This window comes from Castanea sativa, chromosome 5 (genome assembly GCF_040712315.1).
Source record: "Castanea sativa cultivar Marrone di Chiusa Pesio chromosome 5, ASM4071231v1".
Lineage (NCBI taxonomy): Eukaryota > Viridiplantae > Streptophyta > Magnoliopsida > Fagales > Fagaceae > Castanea > Castanea sativa.
The window spans coordinates 49,347,709-49,367,858 of record NC_134017.1 but is presented as its reverse complement, the minus strand read 5'-3'; the positions used below and the strand labels follow the sequence as shown (position 1 = coordinate 49,367,858).

Here is a 20,150-nt window from a genome sequence, read left to right as displayed (position 1 = left end):
GTGACTACTATGCGCGTACCTCGAACCCGAGTGAGAAAGAGAGGTACTGAATAATCAAATTCATGCATGTTGAAGTAAAACTCCTGAATCAGCACGGAAGGACAAGTGACCAGGACGTCACACAGTGACTCCCATTCCCATTTGTGAAAGACATCGGGAAGGTCAGTGTCGGCAAAGTTTGCCAGAACAACGTGGCGTTCCGAATGAACACCTCGTTTAGAGAAGTTCTCCAAGAAGTCTTGATGGGCTTTCTCATCACGGAACCGAACAGAGATAGGAGTGGAATCAGAAGATGAAGAGGCCCTGGAACGAAGAGGGTTCTAGGTCGGAATAGACTTACATTTAGGTGCCATAGACACTACTAACGCAAACAGAGATAGAAGGGGGGAGACAGAAACAATCAGAAAAGTCCCAAAACAGTTCAACTATAACAAGTATATTGAAAAGAAATGTCGTATGCATAGGGAATGCATGAACATGTGACATGCACTATGAAAAATAGCATAGGCTCAACCCAATCCAATCCTACCAGCACACAAACATATTTCACACATCTAACTGCATGAGAATACTGTTAGAATGCTAATGTGATGCAATGCATGGAGTTTTTAAGATTAAAACTACAAAACCCATCCCAAAAATTTCAACACAAACTCATCAAATTTGAAAAACCCCAAAATTTTCAAAAACCCCAAAATCTAGGTTTCAAAAACATGAAATGCATGTAGAATGATGAAAAAGAAGCTTAACAAGTGAAGAAAAACTTGAAGAAGCTTTGAGAAACCTTGAGAAAAAGATTTGGAGTGAGAGAGAGAGTTTGAGAAGTTGAAAAGACAAATGAGAACCGGATCGCATAGAACCTTTATATAGAACCTCAGTAAATCCCGACAGATGCAGGTATCGAGAGGTGTCGAGACATCTGTCAAGGTAGGTGATGAGAAATACACGTCGACAGATCCAGCCATCGAGAAGGTGTCGAGAACCAAACACAAATAAGAAAGCTGAAGCTCAATCGATCCACCAGGTGTCAAGAAGCTATAGAGAGGACAGAAGTTTCTCGATCGATCCAGAAGGTGTCGAGAAGCTATCGAGGGGACAGATAGTTTCTCGATCGATCCAGAAGGTGTCGAGAAGCTATTGAGATTGTGGTAAGAAAAAATTGAGAAGCTCGACAGACAGCCAGGTATCGAGGAGGTGTCGAGCCAACTTTTCAAAACAGTTTTTCGAGAAGGAAAAAACACAAACATGAATGCAATCAATCGTGCAACTCAACCAATGATCCAATCAACATAATAGACTCTCAAAAACATCTCTCAACAACAATCTTAAGCACATGGATCTCAAAACACGCACTCACACACTAAACACGTCTAACCAATTTTATATTTCAAAAACAAGTTAAGACAGTTTAGTGAGCATACATCAATGCATGTAAACCTTGTGATGGCCAAATTACATTGTACCTGCACATGTATCAAAAGTAACGAAGAATATTGCGTGTTGTGTGTGAAAACATTGCACGATTTCACAAGTGTCTCTATGTTATGACGATTTGAGATATGAGAAAATCACTCTAACTCACACATAATCATAATTGTTTGATGGGGACTATCACCTTTAAGGTACATCCTATAACTCCCACATCTCCTAGAAAACACACTTGCAATCATATTTAAAGCATTTTTGATCTTTTTGCTTTTATTTTCTTTGCATATTTTCTTTTTATTAAGCATATCATGCATGGATATATGAAAGAGAGAAAAGAGATACCTAGTTATGTTAAGCTTTTGACATTGCACTTTTGCTATGCCAAAGCATACAGATGTCATTGACATTGCACTTTTGCTATGCCGAAGCATATAGATGTCATATCATGATTGGCGAGTAACAGTGGTGAGATGGTTATTTATGCTTTTCTCTTAGGATTTTCTAGTTCAACCCGTCAAAAAGAGTGATACGAGTGTTAAGTTCAAGAGATCACTTAACCTTACTCATCACAAATAAAGAGCTACAAAGCTCACTTGCTTAGTTGTGCATAGAGATGCTCATCTAAGCTACAAGAGATACAAAATTTAGAAAATTCTGTTTCAATGGCAATTTTAAGGTTCACAAGAACTGATGTACACAAAACACATACTATTTTGTATTTTTTTTTTCTGATTTTTCAATTTTTTTTAAACAAAAATAAAGCAAAACTGAAAACACACAAACAAAAACATGTTAAACAAGATAAAACAATGCATAAAACTAGATGCAAATGCATGAGGGGGAAAGAGAAAGAAAGAGATTAATCCATGGAGATGACACCGATATTTTGACGAAGGAATTCAAAACGCTTACTATCCAGAGGTTTGGTGAACAAATCAGCCTTCTGGTCATCAGTGTGAATAAACTCAAGAGTAAGAGTACCATCTTCGACAAGCTCCCGAATGAAGTGATGTCGAATCTCTATGTGTTTAGTTCGAGAAAGTTGAACCGGATTCTTAGAGATGTTGATGGCACTGGTATTGTCACAGTAGATGGTCAGATGCTCTTGACAAATACCGTAATCATGGAGGAGTTTTTGCATCCATAGGAGTTGGGTGCAACAGCTACCAGCAGCAATGTACTCAGCTTCAGTAGTGGATAACGAGATGGAGGTTTGCTTTTTGCTCATCCAGGAGACAAGATTATTATCCACATAGAAACAACCCCCCGATGTACTTTTTCTATCATCAGCATTCCCAGCTCAATCAGCGTCAGAATATCCAACTAAGACATCATTTGTGTCCTTGATGTACCACACACCAAAGTTGGCAGTAGTTTTGACATACTTTATGATTCTTTTCAAAGCAATCATATGTGACTCTTTGTGATTAGCTTGATATCTAGCACACACCCCCCACACTGTAACTAATGTCAGGTCTACTAGCAGTAAGGTAAAGCAGACTACCTATCATGCTTCTATAAAGAGATGAGTCTACACTTTTACCTAACAAGTCAATAGTGAGTTTAACATTTGGGCTCATAGGGGTTCTAACAGGACTAGCAGATTCTAAACCAAACTTTTTCACAAGATTCTTAGCATATTTAGATTGAGAGATGAATATACCTGAATCTTGTTGACGAATCTGCAATCCAAGGAAGTGAGATAGCTCTCCAATCATGCTCATCTCAAATTCTGCCTGCATGAGTTTTGAGAAATCATGAACAAATTCATCCTTAGTTGATCCAAAGATGATGTCATTAACATAGACTTGAGCAACTATCAACTCGACATCTTCCCTTTTGATGAAGAGAGTCTGATCAGCCTTTCCTCTTGTGAACCCATGTGACACCAAGTATTGAGTTAACCGATCATACCAAGCTCTAGGTGCTTGCTTCAATCCATACAATGCCTTCTTGAGGTACAACACATGATCTGGAATGTGTGGATCTATGAATCCTTTTGGTTGAGCCACATACACATCTTCTTTGAGAAGTCTATTTAAGAAAGCAGTTTTCACATCCACCTGGTAAAGCTTGAATTTTAAATGACAAGCTAAGGCAAGGAGAATTCTGATGGACTCCATACGAGCAACTGGGGCAAATGTTTCATCACAGTCTATTCCCTCCATTTGAGAATATCCTTGAGCTACTAGTCGAGCCTTGTTACGGATCACATTGCCTTCCTCATCAGTCTTATTGCGAAATATCCACTTTGTACCAATGACATGCTCACCTTCCGGTCTAGGAACTAAAGTCCAAACATCATTCCTCTGAAACTGAAGTAGTTCATCATGCATTGCTTCAACCCAACTTTCATCCTGAAGAACTTCTTCAACTTTAGTGGGTTCAAGCTGTGACAAATAACAAGAATAAGCCACAAAGTTAGCAACACATTTATCAACTGTACGTTTTCTTAATGTAAGTTCATTCATGTTTCCCACTATAACTTCTGAAGGATGATATAATTTGGTCCTAGAGGAAGGTCCTTTTTCATCATGAGATTCAGAATCTGGTGAATTAGGCATATCTGCTAACTCTTCCACAACACTTGGAGTATCAGGAGTACTAGGAGACGTGGGCTCTTGTTCAAGGAGTTCTTGAACTTCCTTAGCTTCAGAAAGAAGAATTTCTTTAGGAAGTTCCTCGTTAGCTTTCTCAGAACAAGAATTTGAAGACTCATCAATAACAACATTCACCGTTTCCATAACCTTCATGGTTCTTTTGTTATACACTCGATAAGCCTTACTTGTAGAGGAGTACTCCAGAAATATCCCTTCATTGCTTCTGGAATCAAACTTTCCCACATTCTCTCTATCCTTTAGGATGAAACAAGTACTTCCAAAGATTCTGAAATATTTCACATTTGGCTTTCTTCCTTACCATAACTCATATGGAGTCTTCTTGGTGCCAGGTCTGAAATACACTCTATTTACCGTATGACACGCAGTGTTAATGGCTTCTCCCCACAAGTTTTTGGCCACATACTTACTGTGCAATATGGCTCTTGCCATCTCTTGTATAACCCTGTTCTTCCTTTCTACTACACAATTTTGCTGAGGAGTAAAGAAGTTGAGAATTCTTGAGAAATACCTGATCTTGTGCAGAAGGACTCCATATATGAGTTCTCGAATTCTTTACCATGGTCACTTTGAATTCGGTCAATTTTCAGACTCTTTTCATTTTGCAGTCTTGTGCACAAAGTTTCAATGTGCTCTGGAGCATCAGACTTGGATCGAAGAAGAATAACCCAAGTATATCTAGTGAAGTCATCTACTACAACCAATATGTATCTCTTACCTCCAAGAGACTCGGTTTTGGTTGAACCCATAAGATCCAAATGCAGTAGCTCCAATGGTCTTGATGTAGCTGATGTTTGAGTACCATGATGTTTAGCCTTTGTTTGTTTCCCAAGCTGACATGGTCCACATACCACATTGCTCATTCTACTTAGTTTTGGTATCCCTAAAACTGATTCATGCTTGGACACAGTAGAAAGATACTTGTAACTAGCATGTCCCATTCGTTGATGCCATAGATCTTCATTTGGCAATCGAATGCTATTGCACACAATATCAGCATCAGGAAGTGATCCATAGCAATTGTCTAGAGTGCGAACCCCACTTATGAGTTTCTTTCTAGAATCATCCATGACAAGACACTTTCCCTTGGAGAATAGCACCATGAAGTCTTGATCACATATTTGACTTATGCTCAGCAGGTTCACCCTCAGGCCTTCCACATATAGAACATTTGCTATATCCAGTAGACTAGGTAGAGAAATAATTTCATTCCCTTTTATCTGTGATTTGCTTCCATCACCAAAAGTGACATCGCCACCTTTCTTAGACTCGAAAACCTTGAAGAGAGATTGGTCTCCAATCATGTGTCTTGAGCAACCGCTGTCAAGGTACCATAAGCAAGTGTCCATAACTTTAAATGTGGATTTCATCATAAAACACACTTCATGCTCAGATGACAGATCAGTGGGAATGGTGTTTTCTCTTATCTTCCCTTTGTGAGTAAGGCATCTAATCTTCACTCTTCTCAGACAGACTCCTTTGCACATTTTCATTCTGAGACAGTCTAGTTTCTTTTCGTTCAATCTGAGATCTTTACCAATAGTCATGATAAGAGAGTTCAAATAACTTTTAGACTTGTATTTTCTGAGACATTCAAACAAATAGAGATTAGAAAAACAAGATGTATTTGAAATCGGTGATCTCTTCAAGCCGGTTACAGCCATGACAACAAGGGTCAATGGATCACACACACAAATAAACCCTAATCAGAGTGTGCCTGCTCTGATACCACTTGATAGGCCAAAAACGTCCAAAAACGTATTGACCCCTTGTGATGAATTAAGTTGATTAATTAGCCAAGTTATTAATTAATCAAATTAACATGCAAACGCGTGGTAGCACAAACAAATCACCAATAAACTAAAGTATGCAGCGGAAAGTAAATGACACGGTGATTTGTTTACGAATGGGGAAAACCTACACGGCAAAAAACCCCACTAGGTGATTTTAAGGTCACCACTCTCGAAACTCCACTATTATCACAACAAGCGGTTACAAGTAAAGGAATCCCAATTACCTTACCAACCTACAGTTGAACCCTTACCCCAATACCAAATTGGACTTGTTTTGAAGTGACAATTTCTCCTTTCAATGCATGGCTCCCAAGTACGTGACTAACCGATTGCGCGGATCCTAGTACGCGACTTCAATCACCAACTAGAGAAAATTTGTTGGCTGCAAAGTTCTTCAATTCATCCACACGATGAAGATCAAGAAGATGCTTGGTTACAAAACCCTAAGGTGCAAAGACACAGCAACTTCTTCACAAAAGAGATGAACTAGGGCAAGAACTTTGTCTCAAGTCACAATTTGCATGAACAAGGATTTCTCAATGCTTGTGCAACTTGCCACACTTTGACGGCCCTTAAAATCATCCTTTTATATGTCTAGGGTTAGGAGAAAAGAATGCCCAAAGACACATCCACGGATTAGAGTTAAATCAGAACTAGGAATCTGTTTTTCTTAAATCTCGACAGCTACAAGTGTCGAGGTACTGTCAAGCAGCTGTCGAGCCTCAGGGCTAGAACAGCTTCTTAAAGCTCGATAGATGCAGCTGTCGAGCCAACTGTCGAGCTTTAATGAAGAGCATTTCTCAACTTGTTTCTTGGACAGACTTGCATGGCTTTAACACTTGATCTTGAAACCTTATTTCTTGAAGCATTAACCTCATCCTACATCTACCCAATTACAAGTAAAGTGCGTTTTGACAAAGGATTAGCGAATTACATAAATAATGAATGACATATGTTCTAAACAAGTGAAACACATATGTCCTAACACAATGTTACGAAATCGAACACGTGCTCTAAAACCTCGTCCGGAAAATAATTCATCATCGTTTAACATCCAATCCAACACCCACAATTTTCCCGGAAAAAAAAATATTAACTTTCTGGAAAAGTTTTTTTTTTAAAAAAGGGAGAATTTTGAGAGATCTTGTTGGAAATGAGCTGAGATCTACATGAGATAGAGTAGATCTGATGTGGGTTTAATCGGAAATTCTCTCACATAGCTTAGATCTGCGAAGAAAGAGAGACAGAAAGACAGAGAGATGAAAGAAAAAAAAAATCAAAGTTTCTGTTAGGGCTTTTCACTTTGTGGAACCACACTCAATCTAACTCCAATTCCACTTCCATTTCCAATTATTCCCAATCTGACCTTAGCCTCGCTGTGCTCAACCAGATTTCACTGAACAAACAAATTCAACAAACTCTCTTATCCCCACACCGCACCGGAAACTTCTCTCAAGGCTCCGAACCCATCGATTTTTTTTACAGTTTTTTTTTAGTTTTCTTTTAACTTTGAAAATTATTATTAAAAAAAAAGTCCAAACGGTGTAGTTTTGATCACTTAACAGAAAAAAATAACTGAGTTCTAACGGAAGACTATATTGACAAAAATTAAAAGTTAGAGGACTGAAATGACAAAACTGAAAGTTAAAGGACTGAAATGAAAAAAGCTGAAAGTTAGAGGGTCAGTTTTGCATTTTTGCCTTAAAAGTATAAATACATGTATTAAAAATAAATTGTTTTATATTTCTTCAAAAATACTTTAATTTAATTGAACTCTAACACTCTTTTTGGCAATCTAGTTTATTTGTCAAATTGTATTAATATAATCCAGCAACAGATTTATCAAAATAAATATTTTAAAATCTTTTTGTTTTTGAGAGAATATTTTAAAATCTTAATATGTGTATATATATATGTAGGGGCAGAATGGTCAGAATACGATTTTGGGCCTTGAGCCTACTTTAGGGTTATTTACTTGTCTGAGCAGAGCTTTGAAGCCCATAAGCAAACTATTGTTAGAAAGGTTGCTAGGGGTCGTCCGAGGAGGGGCATCTCCTCGGTCAAGTCAGGTGAAGATCATACGACGCATCAAGATGTTTGGAAGGAAGTTCTGGAAGGTCTGTTGGGTGGAGATACATTTTATAAAACTATAGAGAGGAAGGACAAACGAGAAATATCAGGGAAAAAGCTGCTACCACTACATTAAAGACTCTGCACCTACTTCTTTGGCCGCATTAATGGGAAAATGACATCTGAACAATAGTGATCAGCCTTACAGCTATTATTTGAAAATTTCAAGAGGGTGGTAGATGGGACAAGTATCTGAATTGGTGATCTGTGCCACACGTGGAAGATGGAGGGAGGAAAAAAGGAGATATAAAAGGAAGGGAAAGAGGATAAAAGGGTAGAGGCACTGTACACATCATCTTCACTTTTAATCTACTATTTGGAGAAAGAAAGGCAATACAAGTCATAATCGGCTTACGTCCGAGGAGAATTTTTGTTATTTTTGTCCACTGATTGTGCAGGAAGTGGCAATTTGGCCCATATATTTGTTGTTCAATATCCATAAAACCTAGGTTTCAAGCCCACGCTCTACACATTTGATTGTATAAGGTTTTTTGGGCCTAAACCCATCACGCGGTTGGGTCCGGTACAAATTGTACACTTACAATATAAATTTCAAATTTTAAAACAAAATTAAACTATTTAAAATTAATAAAATGAGAAAATAGTGTCTTTCATTCATAGTTTGCCTGAAAGTAAAATAAAATTTAAAAAATATATATGCACACTCAATCCATTTGAGTTGCCAAATTGATATCTTAAATCATTTAATTTTAAAAGAACTTTTATGAAAATATAAGCATATATGCTTATATTTTCATTTCTAAATTAGAGATTAAAATAACAACAATTTTATATGTGTGTGTGTATATATATATATCATTTCTCTTAATGCCAATTTTTCATTGAGATTTATACTTTATACTTTATACATATGTATTTATATTTTTTTAATTTAAAATTTTAAGCCATTTTTTAGAACATTAAAATAAACTAGCATTATCCCACGCACTCCGCACGTGCAATGAGACTCTTTTTTATTTTGAGTTTAATGCAAGTTTTCAATTTGAATTTATCTATTGTTGAATGGATTTTTAAGAAACTAAAATTCAGGATTTAAAATGAAGTAAACTGATGGATTTAGTGTTCGCTTTTTGGAAAAAAGTTTCTTTGGTAGTTTTTTTTTTTATTTTGTTGAATTACAATTTTAACCCCATTTTTTATTTTTTAAGAATAAGGATCATCTAATTAGATTAAGAGTATATTTGACATTTTTTGAAGTCTTAACTAACTTTCTGAATTCTCTTAATCTATAGAGATGAAGTGCATATGTATTTTGTACCATATAAATGTCATACCATATTTAAGTATACTTCCCGGAATAAGATAGCATGCGGTTTAAACTTAATTTTTGTTTATGGGTTCTAATTAGCTTAATTAATAAAATTTATCGTCATTAAAATAAAAACCATGGGTTTAAATCTTGTCAATACCAAAAGTCAATCAGTGTCTTGTAATTTGTAAAGATTATCCAAATTCCTCACCTTACTTGAGTTGTCTTGCCCTTTACGGAGATAGGGATGGATTTTTCTTGTCCTATATATATATATATATTGTGGGCGGCAAGGACCTAGTGTAAGTACAAGTACTTGGGCCCTCAACTTATTTGTTAGTGGGCTAATCTCAATCCTACTTACGGGGCTCTAACCTCGACCTAGTTACCTTCCCTCCAACTCTCAACTCTCCCCTGAATTTCCTGCCTCCCCCTCTGTTTTCCCATTGCTCTCTTATGACCTTTCTCCACAATTTTTCCAACCCCTTGAGCCAAAGCCTAGACCTCCTTTTATACTCCTCCTTGAGTGGGGTAGCCATCATTTTTATTCCCACTCACTCACATATTCCCACACTCTTAGAATCCCAAGGGATCCTCACGAATTCAGAGGATTCCCTTAGAACTTGTTACAGACGCCAGTGAAGTTTAGGTAATGGGTTCTTCTCTGAACATTGGTTCTCAGTTGCCGACCCCCTTTGGATCATGTATGGGATTCCTTCATAACTGTTTCAAATTCCCCATTCCACAAGGATCCCTCGAGTAGGGCCATGCTGAATTCTCTGTGCTTAGTTGGTGATCGGGTTAAACATGAGGAAGCCCAGGGCGGTCTTTCCCTGGTACCTCGGGCTCACTACGTTCAATGGGCCTTGAGCTTCGTATCAAGCTTTGCTTGTATGGTCGGCTTAGTCCATCAGGCCCAATTCACCCACAATAGCCCCCACGATCATATTTTTACGAAGTATGGATTGGATCGTGGTCTGATTGTTTTATGATTGGGGTACTGGTTCTCATTCAATCCTTCAGGAAGGAACGGGCACATCTCGGGAAGTCTAACTAGTCATCTTTTAATGCGATAGATTGGACAGCCTACCCCGTCTGGAAAAGAGCATGGCAGGGTTTATTGCATCCAACGGTCCAGAAACCTTAACGCTTTGTTTACCAAAGCACGCATGGTGCGTAATAATGGCCTGCATTTATTGCCATGTGACAGTTACCATTAATGGCTCCCTTACCACTATAAATATTCCTCCGTGTCTACTACGTTCTTTTCTCATCTCTTTCCCTTCGTCTTCTGTTTACTCTAGTGTTGTCATCCTCCCTAAGTTCCCGAGCCCTCATCTTCCTTAAGACACCTCTCTCTCCTCTCCCATTTCAACTTATATTTCAACAATATGCTTTTTTATTATCTTTTAGAAACAAGGGAAAATGTGGCATCGTTCAGGGCTAGATTTAATATCCCTTGAGATGTAGAAATCTCGTATTGTGATGAGGGCGAGATAAAAGACCAAAGGCGTCCACATGTAGTGTTCTTCCCCTTAATGTCTATTCTAGAGGGCGGGGTTAGGCTCCCTATAGATCCTTTTCTGCTTAGGACTCTTAGATTTTATGGTTTAAGCCCCGACCATTGCTTACCCAACTTTTATAGGGTAGTGGGCTGCTTGGCTCGTTTGAACCAATTGTATGGTCTGAGCCTTATCCATCATGACATTAACTTCATGTACTCCATTCGAGGGAGTTTACGCCTCGGGTACTACCTTCAAACCCGAAGCACCATGGTCCGACTGATATCTTTCCTTCCCGATTCCAATAGGAACTCGGCAGGGGATTTTGTAAAGGAGAGCAGCAACTGACTGAACGGAGAGCTAACTTGCCCAACCTCACCCTGTAAAATAGGTCAGTTTCTCCTTCTCCCGTCTCCCGACCCTATGTGACATTGCTATCCCATACTTTATTTATATATTTGAACGACACCAACTAACAGAGACACAATTTCACTTTATTTATTATTCTCGGTGTATATTTATCTTCTAACTGAACATAACTTTTGGTTGCAGTTTCCAAGAACTTCTGGCTGGATATCAACGTTGTGCAGGTCAAGGAGCTTAACTTCATCCTCCTCTCCGAGATATTCATGCACTACGATGGCTAATTGAAGGCCTCCTATCAAATTCTGGGCTACACACCTTTATACACAAGCTACGAAGATTCGTCAGGCACCATTTCTTACGATAGCTCCTTAATATCATACATTGACGTTCGTCTGCCAGGCCTTTCGCCACCAAGGCTTACTTCCGGGGAAGCTAGGCATTTAGGTCCCCAACTAGTTAGGCACGACTCCCTTGAGCCCATCCAAGACGGTTCGAGGGACACCATTTTCTAAGGTCGGCCGAGGCACATTCCTGTGGAGGCCCTTCCTCGAGAAAACCCTGAGGAAGAGGGTCCAACCACCAAAGAGAACATCCCCGCTCACCAAGATCTTGCAATAGAGATAGTGAAAAAGCGATCAATGACTTTAGATTGCTGGTTCCCAGAAGCGCCAACTTCCGGGGGTCAAGCTTCCTCCTAGTGCACCCCTCAACAGGCTACTCCCCCTACGCCCAAACAACAAAAGAAACGTCATAAAGGCACAGGCGGGGCTATTACCCAAGGGAGCACTCCCCCAGCCACTCGTTTACCAACTCCTGCCTCAGGAAAATCATCTGTACTGCCGACAGGTAAGACCCCCCTAAGAGAAACAGCCCCCAATCCAGCCGATCATAATCGATTCACAAGTCATGGCATCTTCCTCGGGTTTGACTCGTCTGACCTGTTTAATTAAATGACATTTTATCAATGTACCCTTCAAACTCTAGGTATATAATCTTATTAGTTGTTGTGGTTTATTTTCTTTGACATATTGTGATTGGTTATTTGTGATATTGAAATATGTTTTAGTTTTGAATGATTATTTGTGATGTAGTTACTAATTAGTTCTAAATTTTATATTAAAAATATTTATTTGTTTGTTTTTTCATAATTTTTTTTTTCATTTTGATAAACAGGTGGACACGACTGACCCGTTTAATAAATGGGTCGTGTTAAGATTGAGGAATCTTGACCCGTTTAGTAAACATGTCGAGTTAGTATTGACCTATATAGTCGAATACTCATGAGTTGACACGACACAAATCCGACACGCGCATACGAATTGCCACCCCTACAAACAGCTGACGCTCGTGTCATGTATCCTCACTTTCCTCCTCTCCATCCAGCCCTCCCACAAACGTTAATAATGTGCAATACCAATCCTTTTTTCTCTCTTTCGAAGTCATTTAGCTTGTAATTCACATAACACCATTAACAAAAAGAAAGAAAGCAAACAAAGAAAAGCTGACTTTTCGTTATAGTTATATCCATAAAGGGATTACTTTTGAGAACAGACAAACATGTAAGTTCCTACCTATAGAAACACCGTGGGAAACCAAAACAAAAAAAAAAAAATTCCTACCTATATATATATTTCTCTAAAAAAAAATAATAATAAAAGTTCCTACCTATACTTTTGAGCCTAGTAATACATATGCTACATAGCAATAAAGAGAGACTTTTGAAATCAGATGGTGTTGTTTTCTGACTCCTTTAGGTAAAAGCCACTCTTGGTGATCTCAAGCACTGAATTGTCGGAGTACCTGATGACATTATAGACCCATGCACCGGAGATAGCCCCAAGAATGGGTGCTATCATGTATATCCATATCCCCCTGTATTCACTGTGTACAATTGCAGGCCCCAAGCTTCTTGCTGGATTCATTGATGCTCCTGTAATTGGCCTGTCAAATAGCATAGGATGATCCCAATCTCATTATGTGAGCATACCAAATATGAAGATATTTGAAAACGACAATTATATCTTTACATTCGCTGTTCATGTAAATTGTACACATTTATTTAGTATATAATGTAACAATGTAAAAACAAAATTTTGCATATGAAGAACAAGGAAAAAGTGTGCATTTAACTGGTGATATTGCCTAATGTGAACATATTTATTTTTTATGATATGGTTCAATCAGATTTATTGGATTGAGTTATTACCCTGAAAACATGACGTTAAGTAGGACCGTTGACCCAACAGCAAGGCCACCAAGCTCTCCAATCTGCATTAACAAAAAAAAATAAAAAAAGTAATTTTCAAAGGCGTATAAAGAATCCATAGCTGATTGTCTACGCAGATAAGCTTTAAAGTTATTTTAGTATTACAAGTTTGTAACTAAAGCACGTGTAAGTAGTATAATAGGCAGTTTACTTGATAGATTAAAATTCTTGACGCTACAGGCCAACGAGTTAGAACAATTAGTGAATATTTTTTGCTCTAAACCACTAGTTTTAGTTACATTACGTTTTTAAATGAATCATGAGACATGTTTAAATACTACATGCACATAAATAGTCCTATAAATTGATTTATTTGGACCTAAACTTTGTCCAAAAATTAATTAGCCAACCACAGTTGCTAGTTGCTAATCATACATTGTCTCATCCAAAAAATAATAAAAAAAGAATCATAAATTGTTTGGTAACTCTATATCAAGATTGGAGCAATATAAAGGGATAAGAACTAACAGCTCTGTTGTCAGTGGCAACACCGGATATGACAAACATGAGGTAGAATGTGATTATGAACTCAATCACAAAAGACTGCATGTTTGACCCAGCCGGCAGTGTTCCTGCAAAGCGGTTCTGCTGCCCCTGGAAGAGCAACCCAAGAGTTCCACTTGCAAGTGTTGATCCAAGGACTTGAGCTGCTATATAAGCAGGCACCTACAGGATAAAAATTTAACAGGAAAAATCAGAGAGAGAAATCTGATTTACATAGCCATCACTTCGATCTTAATTAAACAACAGGGTAGTAAATTAGATCAATAGATCAGTTGAGTATAGCATGGTTTTTGCAGATCATTGTGTTAAAATACAAGCATTAAGACACTGAAAATTTACCAAAATTGAACTACTTCCGTTTTTGGTAAAGATGTGATATTTTGTTTCTTCATTATCATTTCTTGCAGTAAAGATGTGTACTTTTAGTGATGACCGAATAGTTTCGGTCGTCGCTAAATACCAAAATTCTTGGAGAGGAGACTATGGTTGGTGTAGTTTACCTGCTTGGCTGGAAATCTTTTGCAAGTGGCAAAGGCAATAGTGACTGCTGGGTTAAAATGAGCACCAGAGATGTGGCCAACAGAGTAAACCAGAACCGTCACGGCCAGACCCCAAACTACGGCAATTCCTGGCATAGTCACAACCTTGTCCTTGTCCAAATTCACCACCACCGCAGCACAGCCCACAAATATCAAGAAGTATGTACCCACCGCCTCTGCAATCAACTGCCATCAACAAAAATTTCCACGTTAAATCAACTGCAATCTCAAGATTTGTACTTTGGTAGAAGAAGTTGCCTTAGACACAGCAAAAAAACATATATAGAATATGCTTTTTTGAGGACAATTGGCATCTAAGTTTTGTTTATCAATTTTCAAGTTAGGATATGAGATCAAATAGATGAAAAGAAGTAAAAGAAACCAACTGTGCTGTCTTTCATTTACCACAGAGAAATTAATTACAACATAGTTGTCGGTGATAATGAGCATGAATTTTTTTTTTTCAAATGGGTTCAAACGAAAGGCAAATATTAGTACTTGGAAGCAGACGAGGAGTACTCACCTTCTGCATGAAAGGTATAGAGACACGGAAGCCAGATTCATGGTTGGGTATGGAGGCAAAGGTTGGAGATTCATGATTAACATTCAAAGCAACCGCATCGTTGCCATTGGTTCCTGAATTCCCAGCCATCACTCTTGAGTTTTGACACAAAAAGAAGCTATGAGAGCAAAGGATCAGAGTGGGAGAGAATACTTATAAGCTTTGGCTCTCACAATTTCAGAATGGACAAAGAACCCATCTGCACAAACTGCAATTCTAAAATGATTTGTAACGTATCTTATTGACCTGATCTTAATTGGTAAAAATGAAATGGCTGGAGCTCCCATATATGTTGGCTCTATCCTCATTGTTGGCGAAAATTCTCAAATGGTTTGAAACTATCTTATTGAACTGATCTTAATTGGTGGGTACTAAGGACTTGGACTTGTTAATGGTTAGTTAGATTTCCAGGACTTGGGTTCTCTTTTTTTTTTACCATATCTTATGGTGTATTTGGTTTAGAGTACTGTTCACAGACAAAGCCCTATTTCTTATATCTTACCAAATATTGTAGTGGAGACCCTTCGAAATTATGGACAATAAGCTCTCGTTTCTGTAGCTTAAAATTAAAAGATTCCAACTTATTATTAGAGTCAAACACATGGTCTTACTGAACAAGATATAGACGAGTTTGATATTCAAATTAAAGAACTATTAATAGAAGAAACAAACAATCCCCACTCGAATCCTTCTTTTATGGTAAGAAACTATATAGTAAAATTAAAAGAGGTAATATATATGGTAATCAACAACAAGAGGCCTAATGTTTCTCAAATAAAAAAAATTTTAAAAAAAAACAACAACAACAAGAAGAGGCCTAATGAACAATTAGCATTTGATGGATATTTAATTCCTTGAAAAATGTCTTTGTTAACCATACCAAAGGATCAAAGATTTTTAGCATATTTGATTGGAAGTCAGGATTTTGACAAATACAGTTAATTGAGGATTCTAGACAATTAAAAACATTTAGCACACCTAGAGGACATTATTGTCGAAATGTAATGCCCTTTGGACTCAATATAGTTCCTCAATTTTTTCAAAATTTGATGGATAAAAATATTTAAAGACCTAAAATATATTTGTGTATTCTATTTAGATGACATTCTTGAGCTCTAAAACAATAGAAGATATAATAATAATAATAATAATAATAAATCTTAAAATTGTTTGTGAAAGATTTCAAAATTATGGCATAATTCTTTCCCCCAAGAAAATTGGAGTAAAAAAGGAATTTACAGAATTTTTAAGCTTGATTTTAAATCAATCAGGTTTGAAACTACAAGAACATATAATTACTAATTTAAGATGATTTGCTTAGAAAAATTGGAAGTAAACAATTACATTTTTTTTTTAAAATACTTAAATATGGAAAAAGTTATATAAAAAATTCTCTCTAAAAAAGAAACATCTCTTTGGAAAACTTAAAAATAAAAAAAGGATTTGTCTAGACGACAAAAAGGACTCAGAAATGATAAACAAGTCAAAAGAGATATAGATGACTTATTAGAAGTTTATTTTCCTAAAAAAGGAGATAAACTAATACTTGAAACAAATGCTTCTGACAAAAGTGAAGGATGTAATAGAAAAGTATTAGTCTAGATGAAAAAAAATGACTCAGAAATGATAAACAGCTCAAAATAGATGTATGATTAAATTAATTGGGCACTAATTTCAAATACCAAATATGTGTACACATTTCTTTTTTTTGCAAAGGTCTTACGGTTAGTAGTATAACGTGATATGTATACTATCTAGGCATAATATTTTTTGCTACAATGATGCATAAACAACGATAATACTTTAATATATTTTTAATAAACAGCCAAGCCATATTGATTAGTGATTTCCACGATGGGGTACATGAAGTTTTTGTTGTGTTCCACAACGTGGAGGATGCCTATTTACTCGTTGAGGGTACCTTCGTGCTTGCACAGGACTATTCCCCATGCGCCTTGGCTGTGTTCTAATATCAAAATCTGTTTGATAATTACCACCTTCCTCAGTTTTATTATTTGATGACACCTCCATATCTTCTGCATCTTCCCCACTATCCTCATTTGAGGCATCTTCCTCAGAGTCTGTTACAGAGGCCTCTTCCTCAGAGTTCGGAGCACATGCTCCTGTATTTGGTGGTGTGCAGAAATCACCAACATGAGGGGATGGTTGGGAAGATTGTTTATAGCTAAACTGGCTATCTTGGCCATAATTGTATTGCCTAGAATAGTATGGAGGTGGCGATGGATGATAAGAGGGAGGTGTTGAACTAGGCTAGGGATAGTGGTCATAGCTAAACAAACCCTCTAATCCTTGTCCTATGGAAGTGGATAATCCAATCTATTGATATAAAGACATACAATACTCGTTGACATTAATTGGATTATACTCATTGAAGGTGGTAGGCTCATTATGGGCAGATGTGGATGGCCCAGCTTGGGTAGAGGTGGATGGTCCAACTTGGGTAGACGTGGATGGTCCAGCTTCATCATTTCTGCGTTTTCTACCTTGTCTTCCTTGGTGCCTCTGTCGTCGCCTAACGTGTGTCACCCTCTCAGTAGTTATGGAGGAAATATCTGCTTCCATCGAAAACTTCACTCGAGTAAGGCCCTCTACTATTGCCGGAAGGACTTGTTGTGCAGTCAGGTCAGCCCTCCCTTGGTTTGCAACAGCTGAAGTTAACATATTATTAATTTCCGTTTGCTGCCACATAAAAAGAAAAAAAATTATTAGTGAAGTATTATTGAAAATGCTAAAATAATAATTTGTTATCAATATTAGTGCAGTATTGAAAATGCTAAAATAATAACCTGGTACATATGGACAGCCGCCTCTGGTGTCGTAAATAAGTGACCATGTTGGTGGTACCATGTTGTGTAGTCCACATCTAGATGGTAATTTTCATCCCTAACTATATTTTGAGCTCGCTCGTTCCAAAGTCGGTAGTAATGTGCATGATACGTACACCAATCAACACCAGGCTTTCCTGTCAATTTTACACAATGCACAGATTTATCAAAATTGTGAGTAGGCCACTTTGGACATCTTTGCAACAATCCAAATTGTCGCATGACTCTCTTTGGATGGTAATACTCAACAATTTGGAAACATAGCAATGACGCTGTTGTAAGCCATATATGTTTTCCTGCAAGACACCATGGATGCAAATAATTATCGTATGGTGTCCAAACAACCTGTGATTTCAATTACAATAACTATATTATAATCGATCAAGACAATAATATAACTAGTAAATTAACCATTGATGCATTGTGACAACATATATTACCTGATCATTATTATGTGTGTCGTGATTAGAACGGTACGAATGTAGAATATGCGTTGGTGTGTGAGTATACGTTCTCCTGGTATCCCACCTATACACAATTAATGATTGCCACTGATTTTAAGGTTTGAAAGTATCAAGGATAAATGCTACAGGATACAATATTGTATAGAAATAGAAAGTAAATATTATACCTGCAACCGTATGGGTCGTCACCATTTAAATTTATTGGAATTATTGGAATTGGGGTCAGATATGGAAGATACTCCCATACCCATAATTGTAATATGAAAACAGAACCTGCAACCTACGTGCTTTTTTTAATAGAAGCAGTACACAACTCTTTATAAAGGAAAGCAAGTGTGGCACTACCCCAGCTATATTGCCCAGCTACACCAAAGTCCGCTAACAGCTTGAGAAAGCAGCAATACAATTTATTTTGGCTCTTACTTCCAAATAGTATAGCCAAGACCTGGAACATGTATGCCCTAGCATACTGTTGGGTTGTTACAACATTGGCACTCTCTGGTAGGTTTAAGAATGTATTCCTAACCCATGTTATTTTAAGGCTACCATATGTCAATGCAATTTCAGGTGGTGTCACTCCAAGTAAATTCTGACAAACTGGTCCCCATTCCATATTAGTGGGCCCGCACACTGCATTGCCATCAATAGGCAATCCTGTAATGATTGTTATATCTTGTAGAGTGATCGACATTTCACAATTAGGTAGGTGAAATGTATGGGTTTCAGATTGCCACCACTCCACCAAAGAAGTGATAAGACTCCAGTCAATATCTATATGTGGTAGGCAAGTAACACGGTATAGTCTACATTGATGCAAATATGGGGTGATACGCTCGCCTAACTGCCGCGGGGGTGTAAACCGGTGGGGTTGCACTCGTAACGTGAAAACCTGAACTTTTTTTAAAAATGTACAATGTTATATTGCTAATGTTGAAATTATTTTCATGTAAATTGAATAATTGTAGATATTATTAGGATATTAATAAATTTGGATCTCGCAACGTACACTGCCTTCCATTGCATCATTAGAAATGTGATATTGTTGTTGGGTTGGCAGAGAATGATCGAATGACCCAGGCTCCATTTCAAATATATCCTATATTAAATGCTACAATGAGTTAAACCATATCTGAAGATGCGTTTTCACAGTATCTTTAATATATAAATACTGAGATTAAAAAATTACAATATCTGAAGGTACATTTTTTACAAACCATCTTTATAAAAAATTACAAACTAAGTAAATAATTTCCAATTAAATTAGGGTCTGAGACGCTTACTACAATTGTGATACGAAGTGAAGGAATGTAAGAATTATAGAGTGATACTTGCAAGAAAAGAAAGAAAAAAAAAACATAATTAGAAAATCATAAATATCTTCTAAGAACAAAAGAACAACAATAAAATATAATAACATTAATATAACCATACATAAAGCATATAATTAATTTTTATGTCAACTAAACTTTAAAGAAAAAGAAACACAAATGTACGATTTATTGTACTAAATAAAAATAAAAATAATACACATACATATCTTTATTATAAATCAACAAACATATTATGCAATATATTTTTTTCCAAATAATGATGTAATAACTGATAATAACAAAGTAAAATTGATTATAAAAAGATCACAATAATACAATTTATTACAATTTTTGTGGTCATATACTAATAATAACAATAAATAATATTAAATAATTTCAAAATTAACAAAACATATACGTAAATTTAATTAGATAGAGAGTTAAGATGCTTACGATAATTATGATACCAACTGAAAGAGTGAGAATTACAGAGTGATACTTGCAAAAAAGAAAAAGAAAAACACAATTAGATAATAATAAATAAACACAAAA

At 36.8% G+C, this 20,150-nt stretch overlaps 1 protein-coding gene across 1 annotated transcript; it reads right to left on the bottom strand.

Annotated features, from left to right (window-relative positions):
• Nucleotides 1-12,694: 12,694 nt before the first annotated feature.
• On the bottom strand, nt 12,695-15,220 carry LOC142636703 (aquaporin NIP1-2-like). Its single transcript, XM_075810992.1, has 5 exons — nt 14,940-15,220; nt 14,378-14,602; nt 13,842-14,039; nt 13,314-13,375; nt 12,695-13,048 (listed from the first exon to the last, which is right to left on the bottom strand). The coding sequence occupies exons 1-5, from the start codon at nt 15,066-15,068 to the stop codon at nt 12,832-12,834; spliced, it is 831 nt and encodes a 276-aa protein (XP_075667107.1). The 5' UTR covers nt 15,069-15,220; the 3' UTR covers nt 12,695-12,831.
• Nucleotides 15,221-20,150: the final 4,930 nt, after the last annotated feature.